The sequence below is a fragment of the Bos mutus genome, chromosome 8, assembly GCF_027580195.1.
Source record: "Bos mutus isolate GX-2022 chromosome 8, NWIPB_WYAK_1.1, whole genome shotgun sequence".
Classification (NCBI taxonomy): domain Eukaryota; kingdom Metazoa; phylum Chordata; class Mammalia; order Artiodactyla; family Bovidae; genus Bos; species Bos mutus.
Genome location: NC_091624.1, coordinates 65,866,664 through 65,883,061, shown reverse-complemented (window position 1 = coordinate 65,883,061; position 16,398 = coordinate 65,866,664). Strand labels below are relative to the sequence as shown.

The following is a 16,398-nucleotide window of genomic DNA, read 5'->3' as shown; positions in this document are numbered from 1 at the left end:
TTACCCTACTGCTCTCCACCCGGGACCCTTTCCCAATAAAATCTCTTGCTTTGTCAGCATGTGTCTCCTCGGACAATTCATTTCTGAGTATTAGACAAGAGCCCAGTTTCGGGCCCTGGAAAGGGTCCCCCTTCTTACAATAATTGCAGAGATAATAGGAAAATCTGCTCTGGGCCTTGTGTTCTCTGTGACCCAGTACTACTCAGTCTAGTTGTCAGCTCTTTGTCTAAAAAATAGAGAACCACAAGATGATTTCATCCTTTTTGTTTCATGAAAAGTTATGGAATTCCCTGGCAGTCTGGTGGTTAGGACGCTACATTTTTTTTTTAATTGCTGAGGGCTAGGGTTCAATCCCTGATCAGGGAACTAAGATCCTGTAAGCCACATGGCATGGCCAAAAAAAAAAAAAAGTGTACATCCTGATTGATAGCTAAAACCTGAGCATATGCAGTTGGAAATCTATGCTGGTTTTTGAAGTTACCTTAAAATTGGAGGTTTATTAGCAAAAGAGTCACCCAGATATTTTCTATCACCTAAGCCACAGACTTTGTTAAATGCTATTACTTAAAGCCTATAGAATAGTTTCTTTTGGAAAATTCCACTACTTTAACCAAATTTTTCCACTTGATGATCTGGGATGAATTATTTCGGTTTTTCATTGCTGATGCACTGAAAGCTTTGTCCTATTCACAGGGTATTTCTTGCTGGCCGACACAAAGTTTACATCACAGCCTGGCTACATTGGAAGGCTCTACGGTCCCTCACTTCCAGGAAACCAGCAGTATTGTTTGCGTTTTTATTATGCCATCTCTGGATTTTTAAAAATGAGTGACACCCTAGCAGTTTATATCTTTGAAGAGAACCATGTGGTTCAAGACAAGATCTGGTCTGTGCTGGAGTCCCCAAGGGGCGTTTGGATGCAAGCTGAAATCACCTTTAGGAAGCCCATGCCTACCAAGGTACAGTAGAATCTTTCTGCAATTTCCAGTCACTGGACTGGATTAGCGAATTTCTGTTTAATTATTTTCAACTGATGATGCATTGTTTTTCTTCTGTTCAAGCTGAAAGTCCCACCCTCACATCCTGTTCCCAGGCATGTGTGAGTTATATCCTTCACTTCTTTTCAGTTTTCTGTCTCTCGGAATCATGGCCACATAGGGAGTTTGCTTGTTGTTTACTTCTTAGATTCCCTGAGAATAGTCCAAAGAGAGAGTATGTGAATAAAGTTCTACATTGAGGCTTTAAGGTCAACACCCTAAACCTCTAGCTGAACACAGGATGGGGAAGCTCGGTAAAATAGGAGAGCCAACTCAGACAGAAAGAATTTACATAAGGGAACCATCAGAAGCTTATTGATAGAAGTGAGAAAACAAAGAGATCTTTATTGAAAAGGAAATGGAAAAGAAAATTGTGATCTCTTGAATTTTACAGCTCATAAACTTAAGGAAGCTTAACAGATACGATAAATTCTGTCAACTATTAATACAACCCAGATTACAACTAGAATGGGAAAACCTGTTTTGTCTCACCTGCCAGTTGGTGATAAGATCTCTCTCATGCACCCTCTGTGCAAGAAAGAAGGTCCCTTCCTTCAAGCAGATGCCTCACACAACGGAAGCTCAATAGATATATCACTGAAGAATGGCTGGTCAGTTGATCATGTTCGTAACTAGGCTCCTGAAGAAAAGATATACACAGTAGAACAGTAGAACTTTCTTCATACACATTAATGATCCAAATTTCTCTTAGTTATAACCATTTGGACAGAAACATAGCTTTGTCTATAACTTCCTAGCAAAGAAATTTTGTACACCTTTCCCATCATGATGTTGCTTGGTTACTCTTAGTCCATTAGAATACACACCAGGGCATGATTAAATCTTCACAATGATTAATCAAAGATCTTTGAAACTATTTACAAAAAAAATTTTCCTCATTTCTAGGCAAGAAAAAATGATGATTATAATGACATGACAGCCTCCTTAACTTACTGATTTCTAAAAGAGTCAAACCAATTTATGATACCTATAGTAGAATATAAGCACAGAAGTTTTACCACATTCTCATATAGGCACTGCTTTTATTGTTTTCATGCTAACTAAATAGGTAGTCCCCATTACCAATTATTTAACTCTCTCAAGTAGTTATGGTAACACTCACACACCAAACATGTGCCTGATCCATACAATCAGGGATGCACATAATAAAATTTTTACAGTACTCCACACCCTCTGTTGCTAATGTTTTAAAAGAGGGAAAGTATAACAAGCATTTCATTCACTTATTTGACTTTCATTTGTTTTTATTCTTTTATTCAACCGTACTTTATTAGGTATAAGTTCAGTGTAAGGGATAGAAAGATCAATGAGGCTCAGATTCTACTTTTGAGAATGAGATCACAGATGATAGAATGTTAAGATACAAATATGTAAACAACTAAAACAGTGCAATCTCACTGCCTCACAGGAAGGTTATGTAGAAAAATAGAGGAGTAGTTCTACCAACTGGACACAGAAAAATAAAGATGAATAGAGGACCAGCTGAGCTGGTGTTTGGAGGGTAAGTGTTCAGGCCATGCTGGATTCTAACTCCTTTCATGCACTACCCACCTGACTCCTCTCTTCTCCCTCCCCTCAGCCCCTCGTCCTTTACTCACAAAACATAGGTTGTTAGTAATTTATCTGCTCCTAAGTGTCAGTCCCTGCTCTTATTTGACTCCCATGGAATGGAAGGAAGCCACCCAGCAACTAAGGATGCCCCAGAGAATTTGCCCTTTTCTTCTTTGACTGACTTCCAACCCTCCCAGCAACCACACAAACCCTACCCACCTACTTCAGGAAAATTTGATCTAGACCCAGTGGGGGCAGGGAAGTTCTTATAGCCTCAGAAGGAGCTAGTATGAATTCAGTCTCAGAGCTGATGAGGAGAGGGTACAAACTCTGGACACGTGTCTGAAAGTGGTGAATAGTTTTTGGAAGGTCCTTGCTAAACAGAACCAGTTTCTCAGAGAGTGAGAGAACCATTTGACATGCATACAGACAGCAGTGAGTAAGGTAAGAAACTAATACGTAACATATACAGGTAGAAACAAACATACATGTGGTATTTCAGAGAAGAAATAAAATGAAAAGTCAAAGTTTCCTTTACTACTCCTGTACTCAAACTCCAATTCTACTTCTTTTTCTAAAGGTTTTTTCCCTGATTTTCTGATGTTTTTCTCCATAATTCCAGATATTCTATTTCTGCCTCATTTCTTAATTCATTAACGTTAGCAGTATTTGCTGACTTCCTTCTATAAAAGATAAGAAATTTAGCTTATTTATACGATTTCCTTTTGTTTTCTCCATCCTCCTTACAATTTTTTGGTTGTATTTTTATTTTTAACTTTCTCTTGGTTCCCTTTGTGACTCTGATACACCTAATCATCTGTTTTTGCTCCCATCGACTTCAGGTCGTGTCCTATTACATTTTCACCCCTCTGTTTCCCCTCCCCTCACTTACCCTCTCCACCTCTCGGTTTTCTCAGCAATACATTTGCTTGTACATAGAAATGGCTTAAAACATTTCTATTCCTCCAGTGAAGACTTTGAGCTTTGCCAATAGCAGGATTTCCCCATATGGGTCCCCTTGGCAATTTGGAAGGGACAGTGCTGCCTCTGTAGGCAGCCATACCTCACATGATTGGGATTTTGACATCTGCAATGACAGCAACAACCCAAGTTATTTCCACATGTTTCCATGTGGCCCCAGAGGTGCCAGACCATCCTTGGATGAGAACTGTGGCTTTATAATTCTGAAAGTTGAAATTAAGAGCTAGCCCCACCTACAATCCACCTTTGCCTCCTTGGATCTGTGCTCTGCGGAGCAGCATAGTGGTGATGAGGGAGCCTCCCCTTCAATGACCCTCTGGCTTCCTGTTGCTCTTCTGGGAAAAGGCTTGCATGCTCTGACATCAGCCCCTCCCCAGCCTCGCCTCTTACTCCCACCATTCTAATAACATTGCAGTCAGTTCCTGGAACACACTGCTCTCTTCCACCTTGGGCCATTGCACACCCAGTTTCCTCTGCCTACACTTTTGTTAATTCAGTCACTGGCTTGAACTTCCCTTCTGCAGAGACTCCTTTTCTGGCTCATTCCTCAGAATAGATTAGTGTTCCCTGGGCCTCCTAGGCCTCTTCTCCATCATTCTGGAGACAGGATAGCAGAGCAATTAAAAGAAATGACTGAGGAGTCTGTTTTCAAATCTCCATTCTAGCACTTAAATGACTTTGCAATCTTAGTTTTTTCCCTTAATTGAGATATGATTGACATGCGTTTGAGGGGCACAGTGTAATGGTTTGGTGTATATATTGTGAAATGATCACCACAGTGCATCTAGTTAACATCCATCACCTCACATAGTTAGTGAGTATTTTTTCTTGTGATAAGAACTTCTAAGATTTACTCACTTAGCAACTTTCAAATATACAATACAGTTTTCTAAATATACTCACCATGCTGCTCTTTATAAATTTAAAAGTGAAGAAACTGAAGTTTCCAAAAGTTAATATAGTCCTATTCTTGCTGTTACCTTGCCGCTGTACCCCAGACAAAATCCTTTACAGTTGTGCCTCTAAAATACATCTCAGATATGTTTACTTCTGTGTCCCCAACCACCACCCTAGTCTAAGCCACCATCATTTCTTACCTAAATTGCTCCATATCTTTCTATCTGGTTTTTCTGCTTCCACCTTGCTCTCTACACTCTCATGCAGCCACCAGAATCATCATCTTGAAATGGAAATAGGATCAGGCCACTCTCCTGCCAGAAACTGTCCTATGGTCTTTAGAATAAAGCCCCATTCCCTCCTGTGGCTCATAAGGCCCTGTACCATCCGGCCCCTGCGTCCTTCATGAACTTCACCTTCCTTTGCTCTGCCCATGATCACATGGTCACACAGTCCCCATGGTCCCACTGGCCTTCTCTAGGTCTCCTGAGTCCCAAGGCCTTTCCTTCATTGGGGACATCATGCTTGCAGTCCCCTCACCCACCTATCCTATGTCAAGATGGTTCTCATTCTACTGTCCTGGTCAGGTGTCTCCTTTTAGAAAGGAATTGCCTGACCACCTGGTCTGTAACTGCTTTTTCCATCCCCAGATTATTCTACAAGATATCACCTAGTTTATTTTGTGCATAGCATTTACCCTGATCTGAAAATTTCTCATTTGTTTGTTCAGTTGTTCATTGTCCATCTCTTTTCCCATAAAAATATGACACTGAAAAATGAGTAAATAAAAGAATGAGAGTGGACTTTCTAAGGCTGGTAAGTGACAGAGCTGGGGTTTGATCCATGGTCTATAGACTGTCAGAAGCCTGCCCTTTGCCACTGGTATGGCAATCCTGGGTGCTCAGGATTTCCATCCAGTCTTGGGGAAGGCCTGTTCTTCTGCAACTGGAGAAGGTGAGGCTCCCAAATGTGCCTTGGGGCATGGGCACCAACTTTTATTTTATTTAATTCTCACAGCATTCCTGTAAGGGAAGTGAAGTATCTCCTTTTATTGCCCTTGGCCTTCTAGAAGTCAAAGTTATACCAACCCCGGGTCACATCCTACTAGAAATGGATGCCTAAGCTCAGAGTTCACTGTACATATGTCACTGTTGTGAGGAAAACCCTTCCCTGCCTCTGCTTCAAGTCCTCACTGTCCCATTCCTGAAGCCAATCAAGTGCCAGTGGTCAGGGACCAACTCACCGAGAGTGAGTGGCTGCCTTTTCATACCTGTTCCCTGGCTGAAAGCCTTGTATGTGAATTTTGAATACACCTAGCCCAATTTTCACTGGTAGAGATGTTTGGTACATATGTTTGAGTATCTGTGCTGCATAGTCAAAATAATAACAACAATAATCTCTTACTTTCACATTGCTCCTAGTGTAACCTGCTTTCATGAACATTATTTTCACCTCTCGGTGAGTTGGCTTATGAGACTAGAAATGAGCTGAGTGAGGGCAGCCTGCACAGAACTGTAAAAAAGTCAGGACTTTTTTCCCTCTTTCCTTTTGTTTCTCCCTACATGTTACCTCATCTGTGCTTTCCCAGGTAGCTTCCACTCTGGATGCTTCTTTACCTTTATTTCAACATTTGCTCTTACCCAGACCATTTTAAGGACAATGGGTTGATTTGATTAATAAGTCCCTGCTAGCTCCCCTACATAGTCTAATGTTTGATGGAAACTACAATGGCACCCCACTCCAGTACTCTTGCCTGGAAAATCCCATGGATGGAGGAGCCTGGTAGGCTGCAGTCCATGGGTTTGCTGAGGGTCAGACATGACTTCACTTTTACTTTTCACTTTCATGCATTGGAGAAGGAAATGGCAACCCACTCCAGTGTTCTTGCCTGGAGAATCCCAGGGACAGGGAAGCCTGGTGGGCTGCCGTCTATGGGGTCGCACAGAGTCGGACACGACTGAAGTAACTCAGCATAGCATAGCATAGCATAATATATATTAATATTTCTATTTAAGGAATAGTAGCAATGGTAAGAATTTTCCTGAGATCATTCTAGCCAAATAGCCATATGGATGGATTATGTATAATATCACAGCTGCCAACAGGACTAGGAACTTTCATTGAATGCTTTCCATGTGCCAGGAGCTATGCTAAATATTCGACATGCGTTACTTCGTTTGGTTCCACAACACCTTAGGAAGGAAGGCTGTATATTCCCATTTAACAGATGAGGGAAATTAAGGACCTTGTTCAACATCACACAGTTACTAAGAGGCAGAGCAGAGAGGTAACGCCAAGTCTTTTTCAATCCAGAAGCCATGCCTTTTGTACTATGCCTTTATGCCCCTAGCTCTCTTCTGGCTTATGTCAAAAGTATAGGATCGGGTGAGGAGAAACCAGCCCTAACTCAAGACTTCCAAAGATTTCCGGAACTTTATTATTGACTCTCAGTTGTTCTATTTTAGAAATCACTTTCGCTCCAAGGAGCCAAAATTCAAGGCTCCAAGGTCAAAATTTTGGCTCCAAAGGTCAAAATTCAAGGTGCTTCAACATAGACAAAGGAGATCTGTGGGGCAGAAGGAAGAATGGCATCATGCCTGAGACTTGGCTGTGGATTCTTTGGCTTTTATGCCTTTATACTTGGGGCTAGTTATGTGAGTCTCTCTGAGCCTGGCTTTTCTTATACAAAATGGGTGTATTAATAGTACCTACCTCATAGGCTTATGGTGCATGTAAAGCCCTCAGCGTAGCACCTGGCGTGTAATTGGCATTGATTAAATGTAGCTGGAGAGAGAGCAAGAGTGAGAGAGAAAAGAGAATTCTTTAGTCTCTTTTGAACAAAGAGACTACAGGAATTTTTTTTCTAGGTTCTGATCCTCATAAGGATTCATAGGCATCATCTCTTTCAGTTCAGTTCAGTTCAGTCGCTCAGTCATGTCCGACTCTTTGCGACCCCATGAATCACAGCACACCAGGTCTCCCTGTCCATCACCATCTCCCGGAGTTCACCCAGACTCACCTCCATCGAGTCGGTGATGCCATCTAGCCATCTCATCCTCTGTCGTCCCCTTCTCCTCCTGCCCCCAATCCCTCCCAGCATCAGAGTCTTTTCTAATGAGTCAACTCTTCGCATGAGGTGGCCAAAGTATCATCTCTTTAGTACGTGACTAATTCTGTACCTTAACTTCTCTTTAAATTAAAAATCAGGCCCGAGTTAAATCTTCATTTTGATAGTACCAGACTGCTATGCTTACATAATCATCAACTAATATACTTGTTAATGTTTTAGAAACATTTTGAAAAATCAGGAATCATGAAATGGTTTTCATTTTTCTTTTTTTAAAATGTATTTATCTGGCTGCTTTGGGCCTTTGTGGGGTCTTCGTTCTGTCATGCAGGAACTTTCGTTGTGGCACTTGGGCATAGTTACTGTACAGCATGTGGGATCTTAGTCTCAGACCAGGGATCTAACCCAAGACCCCTGCATTGCAAGGCAGATTCTTAACCCCTGGACCACCAGAGAAGTCCTATGAAATGGGTTTTCTTGATCTGATTGTCCTCGGCACATTGCTAAATATAGACCAGTAATCAAGACTTACATTGAGACTTTCACACACCAGAGATAGTCACGAGGAAAGGGAACAATTCACTCCAGAATGCTTTTCCTGAAAGTCAAATGTCAGGAGAGACTAGAGTCATTGTCAGAAAGTCTGTAATGATGAAGCACAAATATTAGCCTTTATGTTCAAATCCTTGGGGTGACATTATGCTTGGTCACTAAAGAACCTATGTTAGGTCCTGCAATATCTTTTGACTTGAAACGAATTTTCCTTTTAACAAAAATCATTAAGTAGTCTGTTAATTAGAGGCACTGGAAGAAACTCAGTATCATGCTCATTAAATATTTCTTTTGAAAAAAAAACATGTTAAATGGCCCATAAATAAGAGAGTAACCAGACATACTCTTTCATCTGGGTCTGGCTTAATGATCAGCTCAGTAGTCATTAACATCTGCATGGTAAACCCTTCCATATCTACATCTTTATTCTGTTGTAAGATTAAAGAACAAACTTCAAAAGTCATTTATGAATATAGAGAAAACCTTCATATAGCCAGTTTGAAAAAATATACATTTTTTTAAACCAGTTCAGTTCAGTTCACTCACTCAGTGTGTCCGACTCTTTGCGACCCCATGAGCCGCAGCACACCAGGCCTCCCTGTCCATCACCAACTCCCGGAGTCCACCCAAACCCATGTCCATCAAGTTGATAATGCCATCCAACCATTTCATCCTCTGTTGTCCCCTTCTCCTCCTGCCCTCAATCTTTCCCAGCATCAGGGTCTTTTCCAATGAGTCAGCTCTTTGCATCAGGTGGCCAAAGTGTTGGAGTTTCAGCCTCAACATCAGTCCTTCCAATGAACACCCAGGACTGATCTCCTTCAGAATGGACTGGTTGGATCTCCTTGCAGTCCAAGGGACTCTCAAGAATCTTCTCCAAAAGTTCAAAAGCATCAATTCTTCGGCACTCAGCTTTCTTCACAGTCCAACTCTCACATCCATACATGACCACTGGAAAAACCATAGTCTTGACTAGATGGACCTTTGTTGGCAAAGTAATGTCTCTGCTTTTTAATATGCTGTATGCTATGCTATGCTATGCTAAGTCACTTCAGTCGTGTCCGACTCTGTGCAACCCCATAGACGGCATATAGGTTGGTCATAACTTTCCTCCCAAGGAGTAAGCATCTTTTAATTTCGTGGCTGCAATCACCATCTGCAGTGACACTGGAGCCCAGAAAAATAAAGTCAGCCACTGTTTCAACTGTTTCCCCATCTATCTGCCATGAAGTGATGGGACCGGCTGCCATGATCTTAGTTTTCTGAATGTTGAGCTTTAAGCCAACTTTTTCACTCTCCTCTTTCACTTTTATCAGGAGGCTCTTTAGTTCCTCTTCACTTTCTGCCATAAGGGTAGTGTCATCTGCATATCTGAGGTTATTGATATTTCTCCGGGCAATCTTGATTCTAGCTGTGCTTACTCTGGCCCAGCATTTCTCATGATGTACTCTGCATATAAGTTAAATAAGCAGGGTGACAATATACAGCCTTGACGTACTCCTTTTCCTATTTGGAACCAGTCTGTTGTTCCATGTCCAGTTCTAACTTTGCTTCCTGATCTCCATACAGGTTTCTCAAGAGGCAGGTCAGGTGGTCTGGTAGTCCCATCTCTTTCGGAATTTTCCAGTTTATTGTGATCCACACAGTCAAAGGCTTTGGCATAATCAATAAAGCAGAAATAGATGTTTTTCTGGAACTCTCTTGCTTTTTCGATGATCCAGTGGATGTTGGCAATTTGATCTCTGGTTCCTCTGCCTTTTCTAAAACCAGCTTGAACATCTGGAAGTTCATGGTTCACGTATTGCTGAAGTCTGGCTTGGTGAATTATAAGCATTACTTTACTAGCGTGTGAGATGAGTGCAATTGTGTGGTAGTTTGAGCATTCTGTGGCATTGCCTTCCTTTGGGATTTTTATGAAAACTGACCTTTTCCAGTCCTGTGGTCACTGCTGAGTGTCCCAAATTTGCTGGCATATTGAGTGCAGCACTTTCACAGCATCATCTTTCAGGATTTGGAATAGCTCAACTGGAATTCCATCACATCCACTAACTTTGTTTGTAGTGATGGTTCCTAAGGCCCACTTGACTTCACATTCCAGGATGTCTGGCTCTAGGTCAGTGATCACACCATCGTGATTATCTGGGTTGTGAAGATCTTTTTTGTACAGTTCTTCTTTGTATTCTTGCCACCTCTTCTTAATATCTTCTGCTTCTGTTAGGTCCATACCATTTCTGTCCTTTATCGAGCCCATCTTTGCATGAAATGTTCCTTTGGTATCTCTAATTTTCTTGAAGAGATCTTTAGTCTCTCCCATTCTATTGTTTTCCTCTTTCTTTGCATTGATTGCTGAGGAAGGCTTTCTTATCTCTTCTTGCTATTCTTTGGAACTCTGCATTCAGATGCTTATATCTTTCCTTTTCTCCTTTGCTTTTCACTTCCCATCTTTTCACAGCTATTTGTAAGGCCTCTTCAGACAGCCATTTTGCTTTTTCGCATTTCTTTTTCTTGGGGATGGTCTTGATTCCTGTCTCCTGTACAATGTCATGAGCCTCCATCTATAGTTCATCAGGCACTTTGTCTATCAGATCTAGTCCCTTAAATCTATTTCTCACTTCCACTGTATAGCCATAAGGGATTTGATTTAGGTTATATCTGAATGGTCTAGTAGTTTTCCCCACTTTCTTCAATTTCAGTCTGAATTTGGCAATAAGGAGTTCATGATCCGAGCCAGTCAGCTCCTGGTCAAGTTTTTGCTGACTGTATAGAGCTTCTCCATCTTTGGCTGCAAAGAATATAATCAATTTGATTTCAGTGTCGACCATCTGGTGATGTCCACGTGTAGAGTCTTCTCTTGTGTTGTTGGAAGAGGGTGTTTGCTATGACCAGTACATTCTCTTGGCAGAACTCTATTAGCTTTTGCCCTGCTTCATTCTGTACTCCAAGGCCAAATTTGCCTGTCACTCCAGGGGTTTCTTGACTTCCTACTTTAACCAGGCAAGAACTTTATGTCAGCGGGCTTCCCTGATAGCTCAGTTGGTAAAGAATCCACCTGCAATGCAGGAGACTCCAGTTCAATTCTTGGGTCAAGAAGACCCACTGGAGAAGGGATAGGGTACCCACTCCAGTACTGTTGGAATTCCCTTGTGGCTCAGCTGGTAAAGAATCCACCTGCAATGCAGGAGATCTGGGCTTGATCCTTGGGTTGGGAAGATGCCCTGAAGAAAGAAAAGGCTACCCACTCCAGTATTCTGGCCTGAAGGATTCCATGGACTGTATAGTCCATGGGGTCACAAAGGGTCACTTTGGGGTCTCAAAGTGCTTCCATATGTCGACACTTATCAGAGTATGTCCCATGGAGTACAAATCCCTTGAATTGTTCTATTGAAAATAGGTTATGTGGTCAAATGAGTTGGAGAAATTTTGCATGCTAGATCTCTACTCTTCCACATACACATAGGAAGGTTTGCCCTGCACAGTAACATGTTAGAAACTCTGGTAAGCTCTACATTAAAGAACCCTGTTTAACCTTTTGTAAGGTGGCAGTTTTCTCAGAATACATGACATAGACCCCTTGTATAGCCCCTTTTAATGAAATACTACTATCCTAGCTTTTGAACTGTGGTGTTGGAGAAGACTCTTGAGAGTCCCTTGGACTGCAAGGGAGATCCAACCAGTCCATCCTAAAGGAAATCAGTCCTGAATATTCATAGGAAGGACTGATGCTGAAGCTGAAACTCCAATACTTTGGCCACCTGATGTGAAGAGCTGACTCTTGGAAAAGACCCTGATGCTGGGAAAGATTGAAGGCAGGAGGAGAAGGGGATGACAGAGGATGAGATAGTTGGATGGCATCACTGACTCAATGGACATGAGTTTGAGTAAACTCTGGGAGTTGGAGATGGACAGGGAGGCCTGGCATGCTGAAGTTCATGGGGTCACAAAGAGTCGGACATGACTGAGCAACTGAACTGAACTGAACTATCCTAGCATCATGCATTATACTGAAATTATCTCCTTACCTACCTGTCTTCGTTAGCTTACATCAGACTGTAAGCTTCTGGAGAACAGAGACCTATATCTTATTTATTATTTTTGATTTCTAATGTAACACAATTTCTAGAACAGAGAGGGTACTCAAAGGGTACTGAGCTTTCAAGGAAAATGTGTTGATGGCAAGGAAGAACAATGTAAATCAATCACAGGAAGAAGGAAGATTAACTGTTTCTGCTTTTGAATCATATAAACTGCAATCTCTTATAGCCCAGTGCCATGGGTCCTGCAAAGAATTTGAATAAAAGCAGAAATAACCTGCTGGAGTAGATATAAGGATACACACAGACACATATATGCTGAGTCTGGTTTGAGGCTTTTTATGATGACTTTTATTAAGACCAAAAACTGTAACTCTTTTCTTTGGAACAACTTTCATCACACCATTTCCCTATTCCCAAAGACTGATATGAGGTTTTCCCAGCCCTTTCGATTTTCCTGATCCTTTTCCTGTCTCCCAACACAGCCTCCATGTTTCTCAAGCCTTCATTCTGTGCTATGGTCCATGGAGCACTCACCTCCACATCATAGTCTTCCTATCCACAGGTCCTCTGTCTTCTTCCTCCTTGGTTCTCTGAACCCCTGGAAACCTCAGCAACTATTTTCATCTTCTTTGCCCTGAGCTTTTCAGCACAACTGGAGAAAATAAGATTAGTTTCCACTGTCCCCTCCATGCTACTGGATCCAAGCTGCTGGGAAAGTCTTTTACTCAGATCATCTCTCACTGACTTCCTTTCTCATTCCTTACCCCAGATATTCAGATCCATTTCAGTCACAAGTCTCCAACTTGATTTTCTCTGTGTCATTCTTAGGATGTGACCTCATGGGTTCATCTCCCAAAAGAATGATGGCATTGAGAACAAGCCCCTTCAATTTTGTTTCTCTCCAAATCCTCACCTGCATCTCTTTGACTCTGACAGTTGGTTTCTCATTCAAAACCAACCAGTCGTTTATTTGATTTCACCATCCTGACACCCTGATTTCATAAATTGTTCTCTCTCTCATAAATCTTTAATTTCTTTAGTCCTTTGCAGCAAATATTGATCATACAAATGAACAGCAAACCTTCCTTTCACCTTTTTATCCATTTAAGTTGTCACCCTATCCTATTCCTTTAGTCTTCAAACTCTTTGGAAAATGTTTTCAGTTACTGTCTAGGATCCAGTGCAGTTTGTCATTCTTCAAATCCTTGCCTTACTCCTCCACTGCTTCTTCAAAGGATTTCAGTTCAGTTGCTCAGTCATGTCCAATTCTTTGTGACCCCATGGACTGCAGCATGCCAGGCCTCCCTGTCCATCTCCAACTCCTGGAGCTTGCTCAGACTCATGTCCATCAAGTCAGAGATGCCATCAACCATCTCATCCTCTGTTGCACCCTTCTCCTCCTGCCTTCAATCTTTCCCAGCATCAGGGTCTTTTCCAATGAGTCAGTTCTTCGCCTCAGGTGACCAAAATATTGGAGCTTCAGCATCAGTCCTCCCAATGAATATTCAGGACTGATTTCCTTTAGGATAGACTGGTTTGATCTCCTTGCAGTCCAAGGGACTCTCAAGAGTCTTCCCCAACACCACAGTTCAAAAGCACCAATTCTTCAGCACTCAGCTTTATTTATGGTCCAACTCTCACATCTATGCATGACTACTGGAAAAACCATAGCCTTGACTAGATGGACCTTTGTTGGCAAAGTAATGTCTCTGCTTTTCAATATGCTGTCTAGGTTGGTCATAACTTTTCTTCCAAGGAGCAAGCATCTTTTAGTTTCATGGCTGCAGTCACCATCTGCAGCAATTTGGGGGCCCAAGAAAATAAATTCTGCCACTGTTTCCATTGTTTCCCCATCTATTTACCATGAAGTGCTGGAACTGGATGCCATGATCTTCATTTTTTGAATGTTAAGTTTTAAGTCCACTTTTTCACTCTCCTCCTTCACTTTCATCAATAGGCTTTTTAATTCCTCTTCACTGTCTGCCATAAGTGTGGTGTCATCTGCATATCTGAGATTATTGATATTTCCCCTAGCAATCTTGATTCCAGCTTGTGCTTCATCCAGCCCAGCATTTCACATGATGTACTCTGCATACAAGTTAAATAAGCAAGGTGACCAATATATAGCCTTGATGTACTCCTTTCCCAATTTGGAATCAGTCTGTTGTTCCATGTCGGGTTCTAGCTATTGCTTCTTGACCTGCATACAGATTTCTCAGGAGGCAGGTAAGGTGGTCTGATATTCCCATCTCTCTAAGAATTTTCCAGTTTGTTGTGATCCACACAGTGTGCTTTAGCATAGTCAATGAAGCAGAAGTACATGTTTTTCTGGAATTCTCTTGTTTTTTCTATGATCTAATGGATGTTGGCAATTTGATTTCTGATTCTTCTGCCTTTTCTAAATCCAGCTTAAACATCTGGAAGCTCTCAGTTCACGTACTGATGAAGCCTAGCTTGGAGAATTTTGATTTATCAACAGCAAATATTTTTCATTGATCACGCTGCAGGAACCAACCTGAGAAAATCACCTTTCTCTCAGAGTCCATCTCAAGAGTCCCTTCCTCTTTGAATCCTGTACAAGTCATTAATTTGAGTTTTGTTAGATTGAGATTATACAAAAAAGATCCCAGTCAGAAATAGAAGACCTGGCTTCAAGTAATGATAAATCAGGAGGCTTCCCAGGTAGCTCAGATGGTAAGGAATCTGCCAATGCTGGAGATGTGCAGGAGAGGTGGTTTCCATCCCTGGGTTGGGAAGATCCCCTAGGGGAGGAAATGGCAACCCACTACAGTATTCTTGCCTGGAAAATCCCTGGACAGAGGAGGCTGGCTGACTCTGGTCCTTGGGGTTTACGAAACAGTTGGATGTGACTGAGCAACTGAGCACGCATGCGCACATTTGGCAAATCAGAATGTCATGTCACCTCTCTATGAAATGAAAACATGTTTCCTGATGTCTGCTAAGTCTCTTCGACCTTCATTAAGATATTTTTAAGCATTTTAGTGTCAAAAAAATGTTTTTTAATATCATGCAGCACCGTCCCTGTGCATAGCTTTCTCTGTTTATTTCCTCTCACAATAATCTTTTTGTTTTAGCAAAACATCAATGAAATTTAAGTCTTTGATTTGGATTTCTGCTTTTAAAATCTTCCTTTTCACTTTGCCTTTTAATAATGGAAATGCCACTAGATATAAAATATCTAAGGTTCTGAAATTTTTAAAGATGACACTTAGCAGTTCACTCAGATAGAAGAGCAGGTCTAGTAAATTTCTGGAGAGATTTAGGTGCCTATTTAATAACGAGACATCCTGCTATAAAGGGACTAAGGAACCAGAAAGCCAATGTGTAGACAAGATATATGAGAAAAGATAAATTTCCTATCATATTTCATGATGTCTGGGAACTCTGGGAAATGGCTGCTCCAGGATATTAATGTTCCAGCATAATTAATGCAGGACAGCTGAGTCCAAAGTAGAAATAGCAGGATCGTTAATTTCTGACAAGATAATCAACACATTTTAGAACAGATTAAGGTAGTTCCATATACAGAGCCAGGAAAATTATACCGTCAAGTGGAATAAGTTTCAATGTGAAATTGGATAGAGGAGCTAAGTACAGGAAAGGAGCCTACTGTTGAGTTTTTCCAAGCAAAACTCAGTGTCAGTTGTCAGTACAGGAATTATTAATGACTTTAAATATGAGTAAGGCAGAGTTGATCTCCTCTGGTTTTCTTTCTCTTTCAGATATTCGTTGCTGGGCTTCTGTGTTTCACATCAGTTTATAGGGGAATGACTGGAAAGACTGACTAGCACAACTGGTAGTTGCTAACACAGCTTACATGAGGGTGATGTTTTCGCCAGTGCCTTCTTACATGACTTTCCCAAGGAATCAATTTCATGGAATATTGCTGGATTACCACATTCATCCTTGCAGCAAAATGGAAATATCTGAGATATTCTTTCCCCATAGTCTTATAAATAAGCTTAATTTACTGCTACTGATAAGTCACTTCAGTTGTGTCTGACTCTGTGCGACCCCATAGACGGCAGCCCACCAGGCTCCGCCATCCCTGGGATCCTCCAGGGAAGAACACTGGAGTGGGTTGCCATTTCCTTCTCCAATGCATGTAAGTGAAAAGTGAAAGTGAAGTCACTCAGTTGTGTCCGACCCTTAGCGACCCCATGGACTGCAGCCTACCAGGCTCCTCCGTCCATGGGATTTTCCAGGCAAGAGGACTGGAGTGGGGTGCCATTGCCTT

General features: G+C 41.6%; 1 protein-coding gene across 2 annotated transcripts in view; it reads left to right on the top strand.

The window, feature by feature from the left end:
- The window catches only part of MAMDC2 (MAM domain containing 2), a 163,365-nt gene that overhangs the window by 110,061 nt on the left and 36,906 nt on the right, over positions 1 to 16,398 (top strand). For both annotated transcript variants that reach the window (XM_005897472.2, XM_070375777.1), the window contains exon 9: positions 694 to 959. In XM_005897472.2, the coding sequence (XP_005897534.1) occupies positions 694 to 959 (266 nt within the window). The remainder of the gene's footprint in view (positions 1 to 693; positions 960 to 16,398) is intronic.